General features: G+C 47.6%; 1 protein-coding gene and 1 long non-coding RNA gene across 8 annotated transcripts in view; one reads left to right on the top strand and one right to left on the bottom strand.

The window, feature by feature from the left end:
• The window catches only part of LOC128314576 (uncharacterized), a 37,639-nt gene extending 20,850 nt beyond the window's left edge, over positions 1 to 16,789 (top strand). Inside the window, exons 3-5 of one of the 2 annotated variants that reach the window (XR_008296374.1) lie at positions 9,207 to 9,392; positions 15,527 to 15,636; positions 16,631 to 16,789. This is a non-coding gene — a long non-coding RNA (uncharacterized LOC128314576). Of the gene's footprint in view, positions 1 to 9,206; positions 9,393 to 13,568; positions 13,964 to 15,526; positions 15,637 to 16,630 lie in introns of those variants that run through there. The other variant, XR_008296373.1, reaches the window with a different exon arrangement.
• CCKAR (cholecystokinin A receptor) lies at positions 10,235 to 24,405 on the bottom strand. 6 transcript variants are annotated; one of them, XR_008296372.1, is made up of 7 exons: positions 23,950 to 24,397; positions 22,989 to 23,240; positions 19,764 to 20,025; positions 16,314 to 16,441; positions 14,462 to 14,954; positions 14,094 to 14,300; positions 10,235 to 10,936 (listed from the first exon to the last, which is right to left on the bottom strand). XR_008296372.1 is itself a non-coding variant. In XM_053217491.1 (7 exons), the coding sequence occupies exons 1-6, from the start codon at positions 24,059 to 24,061 to the stop codon at positions 14,121 to 14,123; spliced, it is 1,113 nt and encodes a 370-aa protein (XP_053073466.1). In that variant the 5' UTR covers positions 24,062 to 24,404; the 3' UTR covers positions 10,235 to 10,936; positions 14,094 to 14,120. The 6 variants fall into 6 exon arrangements, 5 of the variants coding, with proteins under 5 accessions (XP_053073466.1, XP_053073467.1, XP_026907463.1 ...); XM_053217491.1 differs by having other exon boundaries at positions 14,776 to 14,954; positions 23,950 to 24,404; XM_053217492.1 differs by lacking the exon at positions 10,235 to 10,936 and adding an exon at positions 12,092 to 13,896 and having other exon boundaries at positions 14,776 to 14,954; positions 23,950 to 24,405.
• Positions 24,406 to 25,955: the final 1,550 nt, after the last annotated feature.

Here is a 25,955-nt window from a genome sequence, read left to right as displayed (position 1 = left end):
TCGGATGGAGTGGTTAGACAGTAGGGGGTCCGATGGTGGGGGGTCAGATGGTGGGGGTCGGATGGAGTGGTTAGACAGTAGGGGGTCTGATGGTGGGGGGTCAGATGGTGGGGGTCAGATGGGGGGGTCAGATGGTGGGGGTTCAGATGGTGGGGGTCAGATGGTTGAGAGTCAAATGGTGGGAGATCAGATGGTGCGGGTCAGATGGGGTGGTTAGACAGTAGGGGGTCCGATGGTGGGGGGTCAGATGGGGGGTCAGATGGGGGGGTCAGATGGTGGGGGTCAGATGGTTGGAGTCAAATGGTGGGAGATCAGATGGTGGGGGTCAGATAGGGTGGTTAGACAGTAAGGGGTCAGATGGTTGGGGGGGTCAGATGGTGGAGGGGTCAGATGGTGGGGGTCAGATGGTGGTGGTTAGACAGTAGGGTGTCAGAGGGAGGGAGTCAGATGGTGGGGGGTCAGATTGTGGGGGTGATGGGGTGGTTAGACAGTAGGGGGTTCAATGGTGGGGGGTCAGATGGTGTGGGTTAGATGGGGTGGTTAGACAATAGGGGGTCTGATGGTGGAGGGTCAGCTGGTGGGGGTCAGATGGTGGGGGTGAGATGGTGGAGGGGTCAGATGGTAGGGGGTCACATGGGGGGTCAGATGGTGGGGGTCAGACAGTAGAGAGTCAGATGGCAGGGAGTCAAATGGTGGGGTCAGATGTCTACAGAAGATTCTTCTTCCTGCTTTTGACTACGTTACATCCTGATCAGTCCCAGCCTGTGACTCAGTTGCCCACAGTGGCTCATGGACAGAGGCCTTTGGTAAGATCAACAGGGATTCACACCTGAAGAACAGAAAGCTCCAGAGCAGAGATTCTGAAAGTGTATCCTATGAGCCATGGCATAAATATCACCCGGGAAGTTTGTGAATAATGAATCTGCCCGAGCCCCACACCAGCCCCCAGGGATGAGGCCCAGGAATCTGAATTTGTATCCAACTCTTCCCATGTTCTCTTACAAATGAACACTTAAGAACACTTTCTTCCTTTTACTTTTTCACCAGCGTGTCCGTGCAATATTGCCTTGGGCTGGGAAAGTGGCACCATCTATCCAGTTATAAGGGCTTACACTTTCAGAGGGCAGGGTAGGGTAGCATCCGGGAGCTGAGAATAGCAAATGCCAACCCGCTGTGTCTGTGACCTGTGTATATGTCAGGAGTGTGACCTGTGACTTATTTTCTTCTATGGGCACAGGGATAGGTCCCTCTGTCACTGGAAGCTGGCCCCCCCTTACGCTCATGCTTCCCATGTATTAGTCCACAGCCAATTGTTCTCTGGCTGCATCACTTCTTGCACCTCAAAGAATTTGCCAGAAGACTGAAGCACTCACTCAGTTCCCTACAGGGGACTCTGTTTTCCCTAAGGGACTTCCTTTGGTGGGTCCTAGTCCTGCCCCTTGCTCACTTATCCCTCTCTGAGTCGTGTGTGTCTCGCGTGGGACCTCCTGCTCTGTCCTCATGAGTAATGCGGCTCTCGGAAGGTCTCTCGGTGTCTTACTCTCAACCTTAAAATGAGGTTAAGAATACCCACCTCAAGGATCTGTGAGGACAGGAAAGAGATATGCCCATTGAAACTGCATTCTGATGTAAGCTGAGCAACCAGAGGGTCATGCATTGACCTAATCCAATATGCATGCGTCCTAATCCAATATGGCGGGAGTCTTAACAGAAATGGGAAATCTGGGTACGGAGACCTGAGCACAGGGAGAACACCGTGTGAACACACAGGGAGAGATGGGGTGACACATTTACAAGCCGAGGACTGGAGCAGATTCTCCTTCTGCCACAAAAGGAACCGACTTTGCCAACACCTTCATCTTGGACTTCCAGCCTCCTGGACGTTGAGACAGGAAATTTCTGCTGTTTAAACCTCCAAAGCTGTGGTGCTTTCTCACAACAACCGTCACAGGCACAGCCACAAAGATTCTAAAGGGTTGGAGTCCCAGCAGGGGTCTTCAAACAGAGCTGTCTCGAATGGACGATGTAGGTCTGGCTCAAGACTGCCCCTGGGCTGTGATCTTGAGAGGAAATACATTGTGCCCTCTCGACCCAAACCAAGCGAAGCGTGGCAGAAGGTAATATTTGAGGCAGACTTAGAGTATCACAACTGTCCCTACAGGGTAGACCCAGGAGTGTATTCAGAAGGGACAGACCCGAGTGTGTCTATTTTCGCTTCTGATCTGTATTCCCGCTGCTGGTGCTGCCTGTGCCCCCATCAGCCGTTCACGGCCACGCCTAAGGCTGAACCCCTGGAACTCAGCACCTTGATTTGCCAGCACTGTCTCTGCATGTACCGAGAAGCCCTGGATCCTGGTCAAACCCTTTTGTTTTCCCAACAGTAGCCTTGATTGATAAGGTGACACGTGTTGGGGGGAGAAACACCGTGGTAGGAAGAACAATGGCCCCACAAAGATGTCCACATCCTAATCTGCAGAGCCTGTGTGTGTTACCCAGGTGGACCAATGCCATCACAAGGGTCCTTAAAATTAGAGGGAGAAATGAGAGGCAGAGAAGGAGGGGGGGTACCATGGAGGGCAGAGAGAGGGGGGCGGGGTTTCATGAAGCTAAAGCTGCTGGTCTTGCAAATGAAGAGGCCACGAGCCAAGGAAGGCAGATGGCCTCAAGAAAGCAGAAAAGGCGAGAAATGAGTTCTCCTCTAGAATCTCCAAAAGGAACAGTCCCACGGACACCTTGATCTTAGCCCATTGAGACCCATCTGGGACTCCGAGCTCAAAAACTAGAAGATAGTAAATATCTCATAGGTGGCTTCAAGCCATTAAGCCTTTGGTAATTTGTTACAGCAGCAGCAGGAAGCCAATACAGCAGGGATTCTTGGACTTGACTCCAAATTAGGGCTGCAGGACTGGGACCAGCCAGAGACACATCACCCAGAGGCACTCCTTTCCTTCTTCCCAAATTGGCTCAGCGCCTATTATGCGCCCGTGTCTTCCATCGTCTCTGGGTGTGCAGTGCCCCATCCTGTTTGATTTCTCCTCTCCTAATCTCCTGACCTACCCCATGGCGTTCCCTGGATGCGGTTGCTAGCTGTAGCAAACAAAAATACCACGCAGCACGGGACACGCTTCTACCGAAACATTATTCATTGCGCATCTGAAATTCAAATGTTAGTGGCCTCTTGAATTTTATCTGGCAGCCTTAACCGGAAGGCGCCCAGGAAAACACCTGCTGAATTAGGTCTTGGGGTCCGTTGGCCCCAGCCCAGGGCATTTTTCGGCTGGGCTCAAAATCCATCATTTGCCCATCTCATTCATTTATCCCCCGACCAGCTGTTTTCTGATCACAGCTGCTGCTTCTGTGCTTGAGGGATGAAATGAGAGCCCAAGGGGGAAAGACAGAGCAGTTGAGGGGTGGGAAGAGGTCTGGGAGCAGGTGCAAGGACTTAGCCCAAGCTCCATGGGCTCTGGCTGGTGCCCATGGAAGACCATTTCTGAGGTTCCATCTTCTCTGACCAGCTAGGGCTGGTTCTGGGCCGTGGGCAGGAGCTGGGCTCTGTGCCCTTCAGGGAGGGAGATGTGTTAGTCAGCTAGGACCGCCATGACAGAATATAGACTGGCTGCCTTAGACAGCAGAGATTCATTTTCCCACAGTTCTGGGTCAAGAGGGTTCATCCTCCCTCGGGAGATTCGGAGACTATGAAATCACAGTCCTCTAAATGCAGGGGTAGAACCTGGTTGGGGCCTTTATTTTTCAGCTGGGAAGACTGGAAATCTCCAGCCATCCCAGCTGGCTTGAGGAGCAGTGTGATGGCTGCCCGGACAGGCCGGCCTGGGAAAGCTGGCTCTTAAATGGGGCAGGGCGTTGTTCTGATGTAGGAGAGAAAAAACCCCCAGGCCCCGGTCAGACACCCGGGAGCAATGAATGAACCTCTGGCAGGAAACCACCCAGGGACGGTCTGGTGGCATGGGTCTGATGCGCCGGAAGATTGCGTGAAGGCGCTTGTAATTGAGAGCCTCACGGAAAGCGGTCTGCTCATTTGGCAAAGCCAAGGGTGCAGCAAGTCTGGGAGTGAAGGCCCTGAACTTGTGAGGCCAAGCTTTATTTAAGTCACTGGCTAGTCCTGAGGGAAGACAGGCTGATACAGTGCAGGTCCTGGGATAATAGATTGTTAGTCCCAGAATGGAGCCAAATTAGTGGTTTTCAAACCAGGTTCCGTGGAACCCAAGGCGTTCCACTAAGATTTCAGGGAAGTGTCTCAAAGTCCCATTCCTTCACCTGGAACAGTATACCATCATCCCTTTCCTATTTGGGCCTCCCAACAGAATTGCTTGGGGAAAAAGCAAGAGGTTTCTCTGGGTTAAAATTTAGAAATTTTAATTAGTAATTTAGTAATTTAGTCTAAATATTTTATAGATAAGGGATTCATTCATCAAACACGTTTTGAAGACCTTCAGGTATGATGCTCTGTGCTAGATTTGGGGGCTGTTTGTTGTTGAAGCGTAATGCAGTAAAAACCGACCCAAGAAGTCCAGAAACCCCAAGCCTATTTCCCCTTACATTTCCTTGGTGTCTCAGTCTATGTAGCTGCTATGACAAAAATACCATAGACTGGGCAACTTAAAAAACAAACGTTAATTTCTCATGGTTCTGGAGACCATGGGATTAAGGTGAATTAGCAGATTCAGAACCACTTCCTGGTTCATAAATAGCCGAGTGTCCTCACATGGTGAAAAAGACACAGGAGCTCTCTAGGGTCTCTTCTGTAAGGGTGCCAATCCCACTCATCAGGACTCTGCCCTCATGACCCGATCACCTCCCAGAGACCCCACTTCCAAATACCATCACACTGGGGCTTAGATTTCAACATATGAATTTTGAGAGGACACAAACATTATGTATTTAATGATTGGCTAGAACCTGTGATGTGTTCAAATCGGCTTTTATTGGCCTGCAAGAGGCAATTGTTAAATTTCCAGGAAACTTGGTAATAAATACCAAAATGCATCACTTCCTAATTATTTTACTACACTTAGCTATTATCTACACTTTTGATGTTATTGTGTTGGCCCGGTGGAGATACTATAAAATGGCGTGCTACTGCACATCTTCTCTAAGTCCCACGTTCGATAATGTCTCGCTGGTAACCTGATATTGGCCATGGTGGGATAAATGGCACCATGGAATCAGCAAACTTGCTACAAATTAAGGCGCTTGTGTGTGTGTGCGTGTGTGCGCACTTGTGCGTGTGTGTTTTACCTGGAGGGCACCTTGTTAAACATGACAGCAGTTAGCCCTAAACCAATAACCAACAAAAGAGAAGGAGTTTGCCGTGTTTAGCATAGCTCAACCATGATTTATTCCTTAGAACTGGGCTTTTCCCCCCCTGGACATTATACCATCGCTGCCTGTATATGAGGAGCAGGTGGGAGAATGAGGTTTTGTTGGACAACTAAAGGTATACAAAGGCAGTGTTATGGGAGCTCAGAGGAGGGAGAAATCCTTTCCACTGGAAGATTTTGGAGGTTTTTCGGAGCAGATAATGTGTGAGCCGACAGGAAGAATGATGGGGTTTTATCAGGAAGCTAGAGAGAAAAGGAGCACATCACAAACAGGGGGAGGCACTAATGCCAGGAGGTGCTTGAGGGAACAGCAAATCATTCTATTCTGAAAGGAAGAGCAGACTGACTGATAAGGAAGGAAGTCGGAAAGGAGGGTTGACTCAGTTGTTGGGGACTTTCATGCCAAGCGAAGGAAGTTGGGCTTTTAGGCAATGGGAGAGAGGGCTGAACTGCAGCGGGGAGAGAATTGGGGGTTGGGAGGTCAGTTGAACAGCTACTGTGGCTTTTGGGTTGATAAGTACACAGGTAGTTCTGACTGGAGTGTTCTCAATGGCGACTGGCTACACCAGCCAGACTGGGCTAATAATTGACCCAGATGTCTTAGATCTCACTAATGATGGTGAGCATTCTTTAAGTGCATCCTATTTGCCAGGTACACTTCACATGTAACACAAGTGTTGACAGATTTGGATCAGTCAGGAAACTGCTTCATTTTTCGGTTTCTGTCTTCGATCTCTATCTGCTGGATCGGCCACACCCCCCGGCCCCACGCCCGCCATGATTGTCTCCGGCGGCTCCCCCACCTTTGCTGTCTCTTTCCTGTCTCTCTTTTTCTCTTCATTAGAACAACTTGATTTTTAGGTATTAAACACAATATAAATCAAACCTTTTCTCTGACATCCAGTTTATACCTTCCCTCTAAGTCAGACTGGTCCCAGGCAAGACATCCATCAGGAAAGAAGAAGCTGGTGGTCTATCCCCTCCCCCCTCCTCTTTCTCTCTTCCTTACCTCATCCCTTCTTGAGGATATCAGGAGGGGTACGTGGTGAAACGGCAAAAGCGATGCTGTTTGTGGTTCTTCTCCAGTGGACCAATCAGCTTTGTCAGGTCTTTGTCAGCTTTGGCTCTTTCCCTTGTGGGGCAGCGTGGTGGGTTTTCCAGAGCCTTCCACCCTCCTGGGATATACCCGTCCCCCCCAACCACCTTCTGTGGGGGGCCCCGAATACTGCATGATTTTCTGAGGTTGGTGACGCATTCTCAAGCCAGCTCCTGTCCTGCTGGCACAGCTCACATGACCCTTTGTGTCCCAGGACGAGCAAGCCTGGCTGTTCTCTTTGATGTCTGCTGTGTCCCTGGATCCAGGCCCTCTTCCCTCTCTGCTATGGGCTGAATACTTGTGTTCTCTCGAAGTTCACATGTTGAAGCCCTAATCCCCAGCGTGAGGGGACTAGGAGGTGGGACCTTCGGAAGGTAATTGGGGCATGAGGGTGAGGCCCTCCTGAGTGGGATTCGTGCCCCTAGAAGAAGAGACAGAGAGTCCCTCTCCTTCCCTTGGATATATAGCAAGAGGGAATCCTTCCTCATACCACGGAGAGGGGCTCGTGATGAACCAAGTCAACCAGCACCCTGATCCTGGGTTTCCCAGCTTTCAGAACTCGAGGAATACATTTCTGTTGTTTAAGCTACCCGGTTTACAGGATTATTGTCACAGCAGCTCAATCCACCTAGGACACTCTCCATCCTTGGAAACCTGGTTCCAGCCTAGCTCTTTTTTTTTTTTTAAACCCTTTACAACATTAGATACAAGAAACACATCCTGAATCCAGGAGACACAGGTTCCCTTGGAACTATTCCCCCAGATTGAGGTCCCATGAAGAGAAGGGCGAGGTGTTAGTTTTCCCCCTTCTGACAAAAATTCCTCCTTCTCCAAATGTTTCTGGAAGTCTCTCTGGCTTGGTTCTACGGTGAGAGGAAAAGCCAATGACACGGAAATCCCGACCCACTCGGTTTACAACGCTCTTCAGAGAAATCCCCCCTCTCTCTCTCTTTGGTATACGGGCAGGAGAAAGGTGAGGAACTGTGTGTTACAGAAGAGGCTTGGCAAATCATGGGACTGCGGCTGGTTCTTCTTCCGGAATGTTGGCCAACTTGCCACTTCCCTCCACCGCCACAGTCTGAGTCTGAAAGAGTTTCCTTTCATATCCTCTAATACTATTTCAAATTTGGTATCATGAATATCCTTCACACCCCTGATGTAAATACCACGGATGAGGACAGTATGCATGGTGGCTGACCTGCCATCCCAGTGCTGGCGAGTCCTGGGTCTGGGAAAGGAGTTCGAGTATTCCTGACGTCGGAGTCCACGTTCTCTACTGCTCTCCGATAGCACCTCGTCAAAGATGAGTCAGGTCTCGAGTCCGAGAATAACCTGAGAGGGTGAGGGTCCAAGAAGCAGGCAGAGAGAACCGGAAGTGTTGTAGGATGGGGCAAATGGCAGTGTTACAGACGTGACGAGTTTGGGGTTGTGGGGGGGGGGGACATCCGGGCATCCTAGCCGTGGCCTGTGGGTCACAGTAATCTGCCGGTGTCACCAGGGAAGGGTGACTTGGTAAAAAGGGAACAGGTGGAGGACCGAGGCAGGAAGCTTTTCGCGGCAGGCGGGTGGATAAGCTGGCCAGGATTTGCCTCCTTTCCGACGATTCCGAGAAAATAGATCTGTCTTAAAGGTGTCGATAATTTGCAAAGAGGTGAAGGCTTGTTTACTGACATTATCTCTCGGCTTCCCTGTGAGGTGGCAAAGCGTATTATCTTTCTTCTAAAAATAAACATAGGGATAACGGCATCCAGGGCACAGCGTACAAAGCCAGCTTTTAAATCTTCCACATTCAGAGAGCTCAGAGAGAGGACCAAATGTCCGTTGAGGGAGGGAGGAGAGGGGGACACGGACAGGATTTCTCTTCCTCGGGGTTGTTATGGCACAAGGACCGAGAACTGAACGGCGTCACGGGAAACGAACCTGCCAGCTTGACTGCTTAGACTCCTAGCTGTCACCTAATCTCAATAGCAGCCTGGTGGCATTAGGATGCGGCCCAGTCCCGTCTGTCATTTACTAACTGCCTGACCCTGGACACATCACCACCTGCTCTGAGCCTCGGTCTCTTCACTTTTGAGAGGTGGCAAAGGATGCCTCACGTACTTTGCTTTGAGAATTAAACATGCAGGCAACATTCATTCATTCTTTTTTTTTTAAATTGTTTTAATTTTAATTTTTTTATTTTTTTCATATGAAATCTATTGTCAAATTGGTCTCCATACAACACCCAGTGCTCATCCCAACACAGTTATTTATTTTTGAGAGACAGAGACAATGTGAATGGGGGAGGGGCAGAGAGAGAGGGACACACAGAATCCGAAGCAGGCTCCAGGCTCTGGGCTGTCAGCACAGAGCCCGACATGGGGCTCGAACTCATGAACCGTGAGATCATGACCTGAGCCGAAGTCGGCCGCCTAACTGACTGAACCACCCAGGCGCCCCTTTTCATCCTGTTTTTGAGTGTTTATTGTCACCTGCTGTCAGCGGTGACTTGTATGGTGCAGAAAACAGGCTTGAATACATGTTGCTTCCCTCTCACGCAGGCCGAATCTATTTTGGGAGTCGCTTCGTATGCCTGTGTGTCAGTGGGAAGGGGGCTGGCGTTCCAGCAACTAGCTTCCCACAGTTTGCTCTGGGCAGCTGTGGCCTAGAAGGGGCTCAGGGCTTGCAGATTCCTCTCTGGGACCTTTTCTCTCTTGCTCTGGCTGCCTTCTCCCAGAGGCGTTCCGGAGGTGAAGGGCTTCTTCCAAGGTGGTTATGTGCTTGGGTGTCAGGCAGCTTCTCTGATTGCAAGTTCAACGGGGAAGCCAACGAAACCAAAGAGCAGGTGTGGGATAATGAAAGAACCTCGCACATTCCGAGCCATTCGAGTCACACAGCCTCAGAGAGGGATCGACGACCTTGCATTTTGCACCGATACCCAGAGAAGGGGTTGTGACTTGCCTGGAGCCGCACAGCAAGTAAGCAAGAGGGCTACGACTGGGACGCAGGCTTCTGGACTTGGGGTCCAGAGTACATCCGCTTTACCCTCAAAGGAGGCGTTACGGTCAGCGAGCTTGAAAGCGGGATTGGCCAGACGTCACATACGCGTGTATGTGGCCCGTGAGCCACATCCTCTGCCAAGCACGACCGCACACTCAGTGCAAAGTGCTCCCCCCACCTCCAAACGGCCGGGAAGGAAGTAGCATCCACGAACAACTCCCTTCAAATGCATTCGTTCGTTCACTCCTCCATTCATTCCCCCCAAACACTTACGAGCACCTGTATGTGCTCTGGGCAATGCCGGGTGCTGGGTGATCTCTGCTTGTCTGACCTCTCTTCCTGGGCGAGAAAGAAGGAGGAGCTAGAATTCCTCCTGGGCTGGGCTTGTAAGAATAGGGTAGGAGGCTGCTGGCCCTTGCGGTGGGAGCTGGTTTAGGAAATCTGGAACCGATGTTCCGCTTGAGGGTGGCTGGGAAGCCAGAGGGACCAGGCACATCCAATCAAGGAAGCAGAGGAAGGAGTGCCTTGGTTGCAGCAGAGATGCTGTCACAGGCTTCGTACAGGACGGCAGTGGAGGGAGCGAACAGCTAAGGGCGTCAGGTGGGCGCTCATAATGTCAACAGCCTTAATGAGTGAGCCGGGGACTTGGGCATAGGCATCAGGATTGTTGTGATGGTTCTTTACTCGTCCCCTCAAAGCGAATGAGGGCAGAGAGGAGCAAAATCAAGGGATGTGAGAGACTAGTAGTTGCCACCCCCCCCCCCCCCCACTTTTCCAGTTTGCAAAAAAACACGTGATGTTAAATCGACCATCGTAACCATTTTCATTTATTTTTTTAAAAAATTTTTTCAACGTTTATTTATTTTTGGGACAGAGAGAGTCAGAGCATGAACGGGGGAGGGGCAGAGAGAGAGGGAGACACAGAATCGGAAACAGGCTCCAGGCTCTGAGCCATCAGCCCAGAGCCCGACGCGGGGCTCGAACTCACGGACCGCGAGATCGTGACCTGGCTGAAGTCGGACGCTTAACCGACTGCGCCACCCAGGCGCCCCTCATTTATTTTTTTTAAGCTTACTTCTTTTTCGAGAGAGTGAGAGCCAGAGCACGCGTGTGCGTGAGGGAGGGGCAGAGAGAGAGGATGAGAGAGAATCCCAAGCATGCTCTGAGCTGTCAGCATAGAGCCCAACGCGGGGCTTGGACCCACGAACCGTAGGATCATGACCTGGGCAGAAATCAAGAATCAGATGCTTAAAGGACCGAGCCACCCGGGCTGCCCCACATCGTAGCCATTTTTAAGTGTACCGTTCAGTATTGTGAAGTGGTTTCAGGCTGTTGTGCAACAGTCTCTAGAACTTTTCATCTTGCAACACTAAAACTCTACGCTTGCTGAATGCCGAAATTCCCCGTCCTCGCACCCCCAGCCCTGGGTCACCAGCTTTCCACTCTCCGTTTCTGTGATTTTTGACCACTTCAGATACTTCACGTGAATGGAATCATACAGCATTTGTCCGTTTGCTTGGCCCTTTTGAAAAAAAAAAATCCGTGTCTGGCACTGTTCACAGGCACGACGACCTCCCACTAGTAAACATCTCCAATTGTGCACACACACGCACCCAGGAAAAGAGCAAAGGGAAGCGAGAGATGGCAGCAAATACTCACACAGCCACCTCTTGGGAGAGGATCCACATAGAGTTGGAAAAAGCCCTCTAGAAATTCTGATGCTCCCCCAGGAATATGCCCCCTTGCTGCGAATCACTGCTGTGGATAGAGAGAGGGTTCAGCTAACCCTGGGAGCAGGGCAGAGGTCGGCTGTAACATTTATTGGGCACTCCCAGTGGGCAGAGTGCTGGGCAAAACACTGGAAGGCATTGCAGCAGAGGTTCAATAGCTATTGCCACGTGCCTCGTGATTATATTTTAACTAAAGGGAGGGGATACGTGTTAAGCACACACCAGCATGTGTGACCGACACGTAGATATATGCACTGTGCATTCACCACTGCTAGTTTAGCGTGAGAGGTTACCGCAGTAACCAGGGCACGAGAAGCCACTGGGACACACGGACTGAGTAAAGATCGAAGACACATTCCAGCGCGCAAGTTGTAATTTACCATTCTGGTGATGAGCGGAAGCTACCTGAAAACACTAGAAAACTTGGTGTTTTCTTGGTGAACCTATTTTCTTAACCATACAGGCCGCTTGAGTTCACATTCAAATTAGTAGTCCAATTCAGCATGAAATAAAGGCAGTTGACTCAACAATGTACTAGAACAGCTTTATGTTAATAAAAAATGGTTTTTTTATTAAAAAAAATTTTTTTTAATGTTTAGTTTTGGAAGAGAGAGAGAGAGAGAGCAGGGGAGGGGCAGAGAGGAAAGGAGACACAGAACCGAAAGCAGGTTCCAGGCTCCGAGCCTTCGGCGCAAAGCCCGACTCGGGGCTTGAACTCACGAACCGTGAGATCATGACCCGAGCCAAAGTTGGATGCTTAACCAACTGAGCCACCCAGGAGCCCCTAAAAATGTTTATTTTTAAGTAAGATCAGCCTGTTGATAGTACCGTTCCCAAAGGTCAGACACAGATTCTGAAAGTTAATAGCATTTTTCCTCTTGAAAAAAAAAAAAAAGCTTCCATTAAGTTAAAGACCTTCCAATAAATTTAGTGAACAGAGGCATATGACTGTCCTATATCTGGGAAAGTTTATTTATATTTTTATGTACTTTTTAAATTATTTTAAAGCAGGGTTGCCAGATAAAATACAGGATGTATGTTAGTGCATGGGGCATGCTCATGCTAAAAAAAATTATTCGTTGTTTATTTGAAATTAGAATTTAACTGGACATCCTGTATTTTTATTTGCTAAATCTGGCAGCCCTATTTTAAGGTTAATACACTTTTGGAACTTCCAGAAGTTCCTTCAAAAGGGAGGGAGGCTGATTTATCTTTATTTACATGCTCACATAGTCAGAGGGGAAGGCTTATCCCTCTGGCAGCAAAACTGTAGATTTTGTAGAATTGACTTAAATGATGGAGACAATTTCATTTCTTACTTCTTTTATCATGTAGCAGGACGTGCTTTAATCGGTTGAATTTTTACCTTGAAATATTTGAGATGACTGGTTATAAATATTAACATTACGTTGCAGTCTCAGAAATAGAAAAACTAACATCTGGCTTGAAAAGTCCCCCATCATAAATAGTTATGTCCTCAACCTTCCTTCCTTCCTTCCTTCCTTCCTTCCTTCCTTCCTTCCTTCTTTCCTTCCTTCTTTCCTTCCTTTCTTCCTTCCTTCCTTCCCTTCTTCCTCCCTCCCTCCCTCCCTTCCTTTTTCTTTCTTTCTTTCTTTCTTTCTTTCTTTCTTTCTTTCTTTCTTTCCTTCTTTCTTTTTCTTCTTTCCCTTCTTCCTTCCTTCCTTCTTTCCCTTCTTCCTTCTTTCCTTCCTTCCCTTCTTCCTTCCTCCCTCCCTTCCTTTTTCTCTTTCTTTCCTCTTTTCTTTCCCTTCTTCCTTCCTTCTTTCCCTTCTTCCTTCTTTCCTTCCTTCCTTCCTTCCTTCCTTCCTTCCTTCCTTCTTTCTTTCCTTCCCTTCTTCCTTCCTTCTTCCTTTTTCATTCCTACACTGATATGTACAGTTGTTTCTGTCAAAAATGTCTGTGTCAATATATTGAAACAGTCAAGACAATGTTACCCTGAAAAAGAAAAAAAGAACAAGAAAGAAGTGCTTGCGGACTAGATTGATAGGTTCTATTCTAGAAATGCACTTACCGCGATCTAAATTTATAGCTCATGTCTCATTTTAATTGAGATTTCTAAATTAGAGGAGAGAGGTTTCAATCCTAATTTTGCACAGAAAAGTTCACATGAAACCAGCTGTTGTGCAGGAATGTAGAATGATAATAATTACTGAATTCCAACATCCATTCCTACTCGTTTTTTCTTATTTTAAACACCAAAGAATATACTTCTATGTGAAGAGCATACTTATATGTTTGCTTTATACTTATACATAAAATGAATACAATTATTAACAAATGCACAGATTGTATTTGATGGCACAGACAGCTTTGACACTCAAAGCTATTTGAGAATGGAGTCCAAGCATGCCAGTGTTTATTCTGGGACTGACTATACATGTTTCTGTTTCCTCCCTTGGACAGGAACACATCGGTTACAACTCACCTTTGTACCTGGAGTCTTTCTGGAAAGGAGGAAATGCCAGATGAATATGGGAAATCAAGTTGAGGCAAAGAAGCCACGGGGTTCAATATAATACAGGCCATTAAAGTAGCAAAAAAAATGTCTATGTACCTTCTGGCTCTTAAATATTCACTATGGGAGGATAGCACTCCATCCAGCTATTTGCCACACACCCCTTTTCTTTTTTAGAGACATAAATTCCAAATTCCATCTTTTAGACAACAATCCGTTTGCTGTTTTGATGACAGTGATGGCGTAAGGTTGTGTCTCTGAATGTCCTTCACCAACCTCAAAAAGAAAGAGCCAGGCTGTTGGCCAGAAGAGTCTCTGTTTCATGTTACCTTTTGTGATGGTGGTGAGACGGTTGGGTACGGTATGTGAGCCGTAGACTCTCCGGGGGGAGGACAGCAGCCTCCACAGTCCTGCGTGGGCAGATGAGGCAGAGCATAGAAGTGTGTCCCTATGGGGAGTGAGAGCTCGCTCACCTTGGATGTTCTGGAAACTTCTAGAGCTTAAGTAAGGTCCGCATCACCATTTTGAACGTGTGTTTGGCAGTTGCGTTTGTAACACGAGCCTTGCTGGACTCCTGTTACTGGCCTGTTGAGGTTTTTCTGATGGTGAATGTCACTGAGCATTTCCTGCCTCCAGTCGCCCAGAAACCGAGTGCGGGCCCCAGCCTCCGTAGACTTCCCCTGGAACCCGGATGAAGGATGAAAAGCAGACAGTGAACAATTCCCACTGGAAATGGAACCCTCCTTGTCATCTCCCCCCTCCACCCCCTCCTGCGGAGGCATTGGCGCCGGGGACAGCTCACGGGGGTGGGGCAGAGGCGCTCATGTGGCTGTAGGAATACCTGGACAGGGAGGCCCCCGTGGTCCTGCCTTCCTCCTCCTCCCCCACCTCCCCTCTCACCCCTGGGGGACCGGGGTTGGGGCAGCAGGGGAAGGTGGCCATGAAGCCGAGGCGGAACCGTTTGTTCATGAAGCAGTAGATGATGGGGTTGACGCAGGACGAGGTGTAGGACAGCAGGAGGATGAAGGAAATGGGGGTCCCGGAGAGGCGGCGCTCGGCTGAGGCCGTGTCATAGGCCCGCCAGGCGTTGGCGCTGAAGATGGGCATCCAGCACAAGAAGAAGAGGACCACGATGACCATGAGCATGCGAATCACCCGCTTCTTGGCCATTAGGTTGGCCGCCGAGCTGCTGCTCCTGACGCGGTTGACTCTGCTGCCGCCCCCGCTGCTGGACAGCTGCTGCAGCTCCAGCCGGGTGCGGGGCCTGGGCTTCTGCAGGTAACATCCGTCACTGTCCTCGTACCTGCCGCCGCTGCTGCTGCTCGGTTTCCTTTCTGGGGGGGGGGGGGGGGGGGGGCAAGCGACATCACTTATTGTTGGGGATGGGTCACGCGGGACAGAGGGCGCGGGAGCCCCGCCCCCTCCATCAAGGGGCTCAAAGCAGACTTGAACGGAAGAGCTAGGCAGCCACCCTTGGGCCCACATGGTGGGGGTAAGTAGCCATCCATAGTAGTCCTTTCCTTCAAATGAAAAGCTACTTAGGGGCACCCGGGTGGCTCAGTTGGCTAAGTGTCCGACTTCCGCTCAGGTCATGATCTCCTGGCTCATGAAGTCAAGCCCTGCCTCGGGCTCTGTGCTGACAGCTGGGCGCCTGGAGCCTGCTTGGGATTCTGTGTCTCCCTCTCTCTCTCTCTGCCCCTCCCCTGCTCTGTTCTGTCTGTCTCTCTCTCAAAAAATCAATAAACATTTTTTTAAGAAAGAAAAGCTACTTAAAACTAATACAATAACACATCATCTATTGTATGCATAGTATATGATCACAAAATAATATTTCATGCATGTCAATTGTAAGGATAAAAAAATTATGAGTGCACGAATCTGCACACTTTTTCCTCCCTTTCTCCAGACCCTAAGGGGAAAGGGTCTCGCCTGCTGGGTAAGCCTCCACAGTGCATTTACTGAGAAACCTGGATAATGATCAGAAATCAACAAAAACCAAAGAAGCTATAGAGACACGTAAGTTACACACACGATCAAAGAGCTGACCGAAGGGGTAGAGGGAGAAGGGCAAGAAGTTATGTCAACAAGGGTGTCGGCATACATTTTAGTGGATAGCAGATTGTAATGAGTGGGGAGGAAGCGAGGCCTTGTGGCAATTGTAATGTGACAAAGAGGGAGAAGAGAGGCGCCTGGGTGGCTCTGTCAGTTAAGTGTTGGACTCTTGATTTCAGCTCAAGGCATGATCTCAGTTTGTGAGATTGAGCCCCACCTCAGGTACTGCACTGACAGTGTGGAGACTGGCTGGGATTCTCTCTCTCCCTCTCTCTCTGCCCCTCCCCTGCTAGTTCTCTCTCTCTCTCTCAATAAATAAATAACTAAAGAAGAAAGGGAGAGAAGATGGGGGAATTACAATCCACTTCAGTTGCTGAAGGGGTCCATTTGAATATAACAGTGCAGTGAGTGTGGGACACACGGGCCCTCAGCTGATAATCGGGTATGTGTGTATTATGTCAGTTTCTCCATTTCAAAGATGAGGAAATAAGGACACTAGGTCTCATTGACTGTGCCTCATGACGCAGAGTCCCCTAAGAATACTTTCAAAAATCGCCAACATACACCCTCGGTGTATCTATGCTACGAGCAACATGCTTTTGTGATATTTTGGTGTAAATGTACAGCTAAAAGATAGTTACCCCTAGCAGACTTCTTCTGGATAGCATCAAATTTTATTCCTTGGTAAAGTTCCAGAGAGATTAATCCATAGGCCACCATCATCACGATTCCAGGAATAAGAAACAGGATGAGTAACAGGAACGTGTGCCTAATAAAATAAAAAGAAATTCAATAACCATCAACTCCAGTATTTCAAACTCAGATGGGATAAATAGGGTTCATCTCCATTTTAACTGATCTGAGCAAACACATTAATTACTAGTATTTAATTGCCTTAGAAATTCCATGTCTGGTGGTTCAGTCATTCAAAGTTGTTTACGTCTTTCCTTTTTTTCAGATAAAGTCTTTTACGAAGGACTAGTTAAGTTGGAAAGGGTTGGTGTAATTCTGTGCCTGAAACAAGCCTTCATGCAAAACCAAGAAGAACTTAACAACGACAAAGAGTATGTGAACGATCTCAATGTAGCTATTACCAAAAATACCAATAAACATTGACAAGAGCTTACATTTATGGAGGACTTAACCATGCTACACACTAAGCTAAGTGTTATGTATATAATATTACATACATTACATATACATATATGTGCATATATATGTATATACGTATGTGTATGTGTATGTATGTGTATATATGTATATACGTATATACATATATGTGTATATATGTATATACATATATGTATATACATGCACATATGTGTATATACACATATGTATATAATGTATATAATATTACATAAGTTACATATACATATACATGTGTGTATATGTGTATATACATATATACATGTATGTATATATATGTATGTGTATGTGTATGTATGCGTATATATGTATATACGTATATACATATATGTGTATATATATGTATATACATATATGTGTATATGTGTATATACATGCACATATGTGTATATACACATATGTATATAATGTATATAATATTACATAAGTTACATATACATATACATGTGTGTATATATGTATATACATATATACATGTATATATGTACACATATGTATATATATGTATATGTGTGTACATATATACACACACATATATGTATATATATGTATATATAATTAGATTTAACTCCCATAAGAATGTTTGAGGTAGGTACTGTTTTCATAATACCTTAGGTGAGGAAACTGAGGTGTATAGAGATTAAATAATTTGTCCAAAGTCACGCAGCTAGTGAAAGGTGGAATTTGAACCCAAGCAATATGATTCTAGAACCTGTGCCCTTAAGCATCACGATAGACTATTCGTTGACTTTATCACAACAGAATCAATTCTCTAAAATTTTTTTATTAAATTAAAAACATGTTTATTTATTTTTGAGAGAGACAGACAGAATGTGAGTGGGGGAGAGGCAGAGAGAGAGAGAGAGATACAGAATACAAAGCAGGCTTGGTGCTCCGTGCTGTTAGCACAGAGCCCAGTGAGGGGCTTGAACTCACGAATCATGAGATCATGACCTGAGCTGAAGTCATGCAGCCTCCCCGTAACAGCAGAATCATTAAATGCATAGGTAGGAATGATGGAAAACCTCTTAGGTTTTGCAAAATACAGTATTCGGGCGGCTTCGGATGCCTGGCCTGGCAACACACTTATTCTAGTGCCTGGTGGGGCAGAGCTATGCTCTCTGTAAACATGTTTGATTCCTGAAGCACCACAGCCTCCTTTATGAGTCTGGCCCCTAAATCATTTTTTTGCACTCTGGCATGTGTAAGGTTACACGATTAGGCCATAAAATTGTCAGAGGCTCACGGTGGCTGGGCCATTTCTCATTTCAATTGGACATGTTTTGATAAGATTCCTTTTCAAGTCTTGGAAATGTTTCTCTCATTTGCAACGTAATTCTTGTGTGTGTGTGTGTGTGTGTGTGTGTGTGTTTGTTACTTGGTTGAAATGAAAAAGGAAGGCAGAGAAAGCAGAGGTTATCTCCGTTTTGAGCCAGTTTTGGATATCGGGTTCCCTGATTCTAAAACATGCTTGGTATTAGTAAACGTAATACCCTGCGTTTGTGAGACTTTTAAGATATTTTATGACATTTTATACATATACTCTCATTCGAATCTTACAGCCACCCAATGAGGTAGATAAAAAAAAATCTATATTATTAAATCCTTGTATACATAAGGAACCTGAACCTCAGAGAGGTTACTTGAACTTGTCCAGCGTCAGTCAGCTAGGAAGCAAAGAAGGAGATATTAGAATCTCGCCTGTTTCTTTTTTTTTTAATTAAAAAAATTTTTTTTAATGTTTATTTTTGGAGAGAGAGAGAGAGACAGAGCATGAGTTGAGGAGGGGCAGAAAGAGAGAGAGAGAGAGAGAGACAGAATCTAAAGCAGGCTCCCGGCTCCAAGCTGTCACAACAGAGCTCCACACAGGACTCAAACTCGGGAACAACGAGATCATGACTGGAGCCAAAGTTGGACACTCAACCAACTGAGCCACCCAGGTGCCCCTCGCCTGTTTATTTCTAGTGAGGTGTTCTGTTCAAGCACCATAACAGCAGCTCTAAAAAAAACCACATGGGATTTGGGAATCATTCTCTGCTTTAACTTCAGGTTTCATTTATTTAGTTTTTTAATAAATTTTTTTTTAACATTTATTTATTTTTGAGACAGAGACAGAGCATGAATAGGGGAGGGGCAGAGAGAGAGGGAGACACAGAATCCGAAAAAGGCTCCAGGCTCTGAGCTGTCAGCACAGAGCCCGACTCAGGGCTTGAACTCATGGATGGTGAGATCATGACCTGAGCCGAAGTCAGCCGCATAACCGACTGAGCCACCCAGGCACCCCTAACTTCAGGTTTTAAAAATCATGGGTGGCTCACTCGGTTAAGTGTCTGACTTCGGCTCAGGTCATGATCTCACAGTTCATGAGTCTGAGCCCCACATCAGGCTCTGCGCTGAGGGCCTGGTGCCTGCTTCGGATTCTGTGTCTCCCTCTCTCTCTGTTCCTCCCGGCTTGCGCTAGCGCATGCACATTCTCTCTCAAAAATAAATAAATAAACATTTAAAAAGTTTAAAATTAAAAACTTAGAAAAGAAAAGAAAATCATAGCCCTCCCAATCCTCTAGCCAACTCCGCCCCCTCTACCCCCACCCAGACCATCCAGAGGCATTGTGCAAAGCAGGTAAGCAGAGAGGCTCTGTATCTTCTAGTTTTGTGACCTTGAACGACTCACTTCACCTCTCCATGTCTCCATGCCCATAGGGACAAGAATAGTACCTACCCTATAGGGTTTTGAGAGGATGAATTAATTAATATATGCATGGCATTTAAAACAGAACGCTAGGTGTTTGGTATCACTAGCATCCTAAAAGGAAGTTAGAATAATCCTTCTCCGGGTCTCCAGGAAATTGATCCCCCAGCCACCCTGGACAACACATTCCAGTTTTTATAAAAACCGCGAGCTTTAACGAGTTGTCACACAAATAAACACCACACCCCCTTACCAGGACTGCTGCATCATATCATTCGGCAGTAGGAAGCGGCACATGTTTGCGGTCTGGTTGTTATTTTTGGTAAAAGGCACCAGGTTGCTATAAATTGGGTACGGAGTCATGATGGTAAAGGAGAGGCACCAGGTAGTGGCGATCACCTTCAAAGCATGGGATTTTGTCTGCCAGACCCGGGACTGTAAGGGTTTGCAGATTGCACCATATCTTTCCAGAGATATGGCCACCAGATTAAAGGTGGAGACACTCACCGAAGTGCCTGGGAAAGGAACAAAGAAGTCAGTTACGATGGCGCTGAAATCCAGAGTTTATTTGCACATTATCTGCTCTGCACGGGTTTCATATCAAGGGACAGCACTCAGTATGTGCAGACTCAAATGTATGTATATATTTTTAAAAATCACTTATTCTCAGTTTCGTTTCAAAAAGGATTTAAGGCAGTTAAAGAAATCTATTTACAAATACATCTTCTTTCCAATTTTTAGGTAAGTTGATTGAACTTTGATTACAACCTCCCTCCTGCTTAGGCTAATTAATAACCACGGGGATGGACTATGTTCCTATCCCACAGAAGAGGTGTTGGACTCAGCCACAGAAAAGCTCTAATTTTCAACATAACCTGAGGTTAGGTTGACCTAATAACCCAGATTTGTAAGGACTGTGACCCTGAAAGGTCACTGGGGTCTGAGCTGGAGGCATTACAACTTTCTGAAAATTTCTACCACAGACTAGGATTTTTAAGAATGCAATGTTATACATTTTAAAAAGTAGTTTGTGGAAAAAACACCTAGTGGAAAAACACGAAGGGGGGGATTCCACACCGTAACTAAGGGTTGCTGTGTGTGGGAGGACGAGAGCTTCCCTTCCCGTTCTGTTTTGCTCTCCTGTATTTTGCAGAAGGAGCATGCGTCATCATTGAGAAAGACACCAAAACACCTTCTTTAAAATGCTCTTAGGCAGAGTCAAAAAACCCCTTAATTTTCTTTAATTTTTGTATTTTGTGTGTGTATACTTATTATCATGTCCTCTCCCCTTAAAATTCCCTTTCATGACTCATTCATGGATTCTGTCAATTTTTCTGATTATCGTTACCATGATTTCTTAAACCTTAGAATTAATCTAAGCTTGGGAGAACAGACTCTTAGCCTGGGCCTTTTATGGATAGAAATAAATTCTCTGAAACTATATATAAAAATATTCTTTTTTGGGGGGGACTACCTCCAGGGTTCCTTAGAGACTTGAAGGAATCTGCAACCCAAAAGCCATTAAATAAAAACTCATGTTCTGAGATGGGAATACTGTGTTTTCCTGGACATCACCCCAAGGAATTGATGACATTTAGGCTATAGAGTGTAGTCCCGAAGTCCCGGAGTCAGGGTCTGGATAATGAGCCCACCGTTGTTATAAACCTCCTACCAGGCAAGCACTCTTTCTCTTTTTCTTTTCTTTCTCTTTCTTCTCCTTTTTTTTGACTGCATTTTAGGAGATTAATGAATGTTAACTGTTAGGAATAGTATTGAGGAGAACACAAAATCAAGGGAAGAATAGAAATCACCAGATCTAGAAATCCAACAAAACCATTACGATGTTGCAAACACTTTCAGAATTATCTTGCTTTCCATTTTTGCTATTTTTAAAAACATTTTTTGGGGGGGGGGTGAAATTCACATAGCCATTTTCAAGCAGGCACGTCCGTGGCATTTAGCACATTCACTATACTGTGCAATCACACAAGCGCTTGCTTTAAATCTCCTTTCACAGACCCTGGTTAAGAGTCTTAAATCGTATTATCGTTAAGATACATATGGATGGGCCTGGAAAGCTGGAAGCGCCACGAGATGCTAGTAATTATTACCGCTTCATTGTTTCATAATGATCCCTTTCACTGGTAAGTCCATTTTTCTTTTCAGAGTTCTTGGACAAGGACTGACACTTTCTTGGTTGTTTGTCCGTGGCACACAGATCAGTAATTCATCATCGTTCGGTCAGGGTTAGATCCCGCTTCGTCAATTGGGAGAAATAAAGGCTTTGAAAGCTTTCCGGTCATTACTGCCCTGGCCCAGCTCAGCTCAGCTCCGCACATTTTGCAAGGCTTAGGTCAGAACAAAAAAGAGCCCTCCCTCACTTCCCGGCCTCCTCCTCCCCTCAACTAGTTCTCAGAGTGGGTAGGAACGCGACAGTCTGGCAGACAGGGAGACAGGGGACGGAGAGACATCTTTGTTCGGCCTCAGGAGAGCCTCGGCAGCTGGCAAACTGAGTCAGAGTACTCACGCACCACGGTGGTGGCTACCGATCTAGGTTCAAATCTCTGCTCTGTGCTTTACCACCTGTGTGTCCCTGGGCGCATTATTAACCTCTCTGTGCTTCTGTTCCCTCGGTGAGGCGGGGAAGAATAAGCATCTTAGATTTCACAGGGTGGTTGGGAGATAGGATCGTGGGAGTAAAAAAGCACTTAGTACAACATCTGGTGCATAGAAAGTGCTCAAAAACATCAGCCCTTGTGATTTTTCTTTGTCATCGTCATCATTTTGATTGGCAAAGGCAGAGGGCTGCCTATCCCAGCCAGTCAGGGTGAGCTGAATGACCCACAGGCTCCGGGAGCAAAATCAACTCCTCATTTAGTGCCAGAGGCCTCTCTCCCTCTCTGCCTGAGATGGTCCCAGCCCCTGGGGGACCAGGCTGGGAAGTAAGTCCCGACACAGGAATCTAGAGCCGGAAAGAAACGGGTGTTCACAGTAGCCCCTGTTCCCTGGGAAGGCAGGAGCAACAGTAGAAAGAACCCTCCACCCCCCGCCCTCCAACCACCACCCCGAAAACTGCGCCTCGGGTTGGGCAGAGCCCCGGAATACGACCAACGGCTTCCAGGAAGGGGCTGAGCCGCACGAGTGCCTCTTTCTCTCTAGCCGAAGCAAGCAAACCCCACCTCTTCTGTGGTTTCTTAACAACTTATTCCACCCTGAGAAACTGACCCCTGAAACGTACGACTGGGGACTGAGTCCTGGGCGCGCACGAGGACGGACCTGCCTGAAAGCCGGTGCCTGCACCCCTGCGCTCAGCCCCACACAGCCAGGTGTTTTGGGGGGTTTTTTGCACTCAGCAGGACTCCTCTGCTGAGGCTGTCAGGGAGCGGGGGTGGGGGGTGGTGGGGGGGACAGTTGGGAAGGTCTGGGGCCCAGTGGGGTCTGGGGCGAGCTCCAGAAATAGTCACCGGCAGCAACTCACCCATGAAGTAGGTGGTAGTCTTGCAAACAGCACTCCCGAAGATGAAATCCTTGAGCAGGTTGGGGATGAGGTTGAACGGCATGCAGAAGAGGCAGAGCATGAGGTCGCTGACGGCCAGGGAGAGCAGAAAGATGTTGGTGACAGTTCTCATCCTCTTGTTCCGAATCAGCACCGTGATGACCAGGGTGTTTCCCAGCACGCTGAGCAGGAATATCAAGGAATACAGGAGGATCTGCACAGCCAGCTGCCACTCTGCACGGAGCAACAGGGACGAGACAGAGGGGCGGGCGGAGGTTATGGGAGCAGAATGTTAAATCCATAGCCCACGACACCAACGGTTATTTCTTGCAGATTTTTTTTTTCTTGCAAGGGTGCACCTCCTTGAACCCGACTATTCCTGTACTTGACAACGTTTTGCAGAAACCAAGTGAGGAGCCCACAGGGATTCAGTGGCTTCTAAAATGTTGGTTTTGTTCAAGAATCTCTCCGGGAACCACTTTTTCCTCGGAACAAAGCTTCCCCAGTGCATGGTGATTGCTTCCTTTCCTAGCTGCTAAGCATTATTTTACTTTCATCACTTTTTCACGCCGGATTCCCCGCCCCCCCCAAGAAAAGGTGACAGCTGGACTGCCAGAGCACCTTTTCTGTGATGCTGGTAAGTTCCAGCTTCGCCACGTGTGCCCCTTTCTTATTACACTTCGGCTCCTCCTTCCTTGGATTTGCCCCCCCCACCCCCACCCCCGAGTCCTATACCTCCATCTCAACTCTCCCCTGGGGAACCGTAAGGGTATTTGACTCAGTTCTGCTTCTTGATGTGTTATCCAAACTTGTGAACGCACGACTTTCCCCAGCCTTGTCTCCCGAGGACTTTGTTACATTTTCTCTCTCAGCCTCGCCTTTGCTGATTTCTCCCTGAGCTCAATCATTTTTCTGAATGAAAATAACAGTGTCTGACACCTACCTTGGGAAGAATGGGGCTGATCCAAGCAGAAGAGCGTCTCATTTTCGATTCCCAGCTCACAGGGAGGGGTGATGTTGCTCCCATTCACGAGAAGGCTGTCGACCACATCCATCCTTGCCTGCTGTTCTCCAAGTGCCGCGAGCCGGGGAATTGCTCATTCCTCTGATGACCCGAGAGACCAAATGCGACCTGCCGTGGAGGGACAGGGAGGGAGGGGTCTCCAGGTGCGGGCTTTTCCAGCCATTCCTGAAGGCGACGTGCGCTCACCACGCTCGGTCCAGCTGGGCGAGCATCTGCACTCCTGTCTTGGAAAAGGCAGCTCTTGTGAGCCAAGCCAGCTCCACCTTCCGAGCTCACCCCTCCCGTTCCCGGGCCAGTCTTGGGGCCCCGAGCACAGATAGCCTGACTGTGAGTTAACCCTTCCCAGAGTGTCACTGCTCTCACACACCCTTGTGCACACACGGACACACTTGCACAGACACACACACAAACACACACGCTTCCCCGGCACCTCTCTCCTCTGTGTAGGAACCTGTCACCAACCCAGACGTATGCAGAATAAAGCCCGGACTGGCTGTGTGAGACAGGAACAATTAACACGGTAACGGATACGATAATGCAGAGCGTCGTCGGGACTAAAGGACACGGAGGGACTGTGTTTCTACCTCCTTATATAAAAGCAATTAGTGCCTTTTTAGCTTTGGAACCATGCCCGGCAATGTGTGTAGATATAACTGTCCCATGGCTGTTGTTACCAACCACAGTGTTATTTCTTGCCATCTCTGCCCTTGTTAACCGAAAGGAGAGGGGTGTTTTTGGATATAGGTTTCTGGATCCTTAGTACCAAAAAAGTAAGGAAGGTTTTCCATTCATTCATTTATTCATTGGTCCATTCATTCAGCACATACTCGTTGAGTCAACCATCTGCCAGGCACTTTCTAAACACATGAGCAAGGAATGAACAAGATCCTTTCAGATAGTGTTTAGCACCATGAAGGGAGTAAAGCCAGAAGATGTAATGGAGAGGAATGGATTGGGGGTGCTGATTTAGATGAGGTGGTCAGGAAAGACCTCCCGAGGGAGGGGACATGATCTGAGACCTGGAAGACAAGGAGGAGGAAGCCTGGGAAGATCTGGCTGGGGAGAGTGGCTTCTTCTAGGCAGGAAGAACAGTATTTTTGGCAGAGGTCATGGTAAGTGCAAAGGCCCTGTGGTGGAAATAAGCGTGGCCCCTTTGGGGAACAGGCAACAGTAGGAGTGAGTGGGAGGCAAACAGTGAAAGCTAAGGTTAGAGAGGAAGACCAGCCTGGGTGTCTGGGTTTTCTTCGATGCCCTGTAGCCCTCGAAAGCCCCTCTGTATCCACCCTACAGATGGTCTCCTTGGTTCAGACCTTTGAGGAAGCAGATGACAGCTGTGAGACCTGTGTTTTGGACACGCCACTTGGCTGGGCTGAGATCCATTCTATTTGCTAGACGCCTGCGGGGCCCTTGTGTACTGACGGGGCTCTCAGTGGACAGCTATGCACATCTTTGCTGGACGCGGATGAACTGGCATTTTTGCTGGGGAGGCTCAGGCTGTGGGCTGGGAAGACAGAGTGACGCCTGTTTTCTTTGAAACTACGATCACGGACACTAGAAGTGGGAGGAAGGTTGGAGAAGCTATCAGTGGTTATTAAGAGGATAGGCCTTGGCATCAGACAGGCCAGGAATCAAATCTGGGCTCCACGGGTCATGTGCTGGGAACTACCAGGCAAGTTTCTTAACCTAAGACTCACTCCCTTCTGTCAAATGGGGATCAGAATGGCTTCATAGATATTTGTTATGAAAACTGACTGCCTTAAGGCAATGTCAAGGCCTGGCACACTAAAAGTGTTCACCAAATCACAGATCGCAATATTAATAGCCATCAGATCATAGTTGTTATTTTCCTTCTATGCAGGAGGAAACAGGCTCAGAGTGGCTACGTGAGTTGCTGGTGAAACCCAGGGCTGCATACCCGCGCCTGG

Source organism: Acinonyx jubatus, chromosome B1, assembly GCF_027475565.1.
Source record: "Acinonyx jubatus isolate Ajub_Pintada_27869175 chromosome B1, VMU_Ajub_asm_v1.0, whole genome shotgun sequence".
In the NCBI taxonomy this organism is placed as follows: Eukaryota; Metazoa; Chordata; class Mammalia; order Carnivora; family Felidae; genus Acinonyx; species Acinonyx jubatus.
Note: the sequence above shows the minus strand (reverse complement) of the source record. Positions and strands in the feature narration are given on the sequence as shown.

Coding starts and splice junctions, on each gene's coding strand:
- CCKAR (XM_053217489.1), bottom strand. CDS start 24,061: ATGGATGTGGTCGACAGCCTTCTCGTGAATGGGAGCAACATCACCCCT. Junction 23,241..23,949: donor TCAGCCCCATTCTTCCCAAG/GTAGGTGTCAGA, acceptor TGCTCCGTGCAG/AGTGGCAGCTGGCTGTGCAG. Junction 16,442..19,763: donor GATATGATGCAGCAGTCCTG/GTAAGGGGGTGT, acceptor TTATTTTATTAG/GCACACGTTCCTGTTACTCA.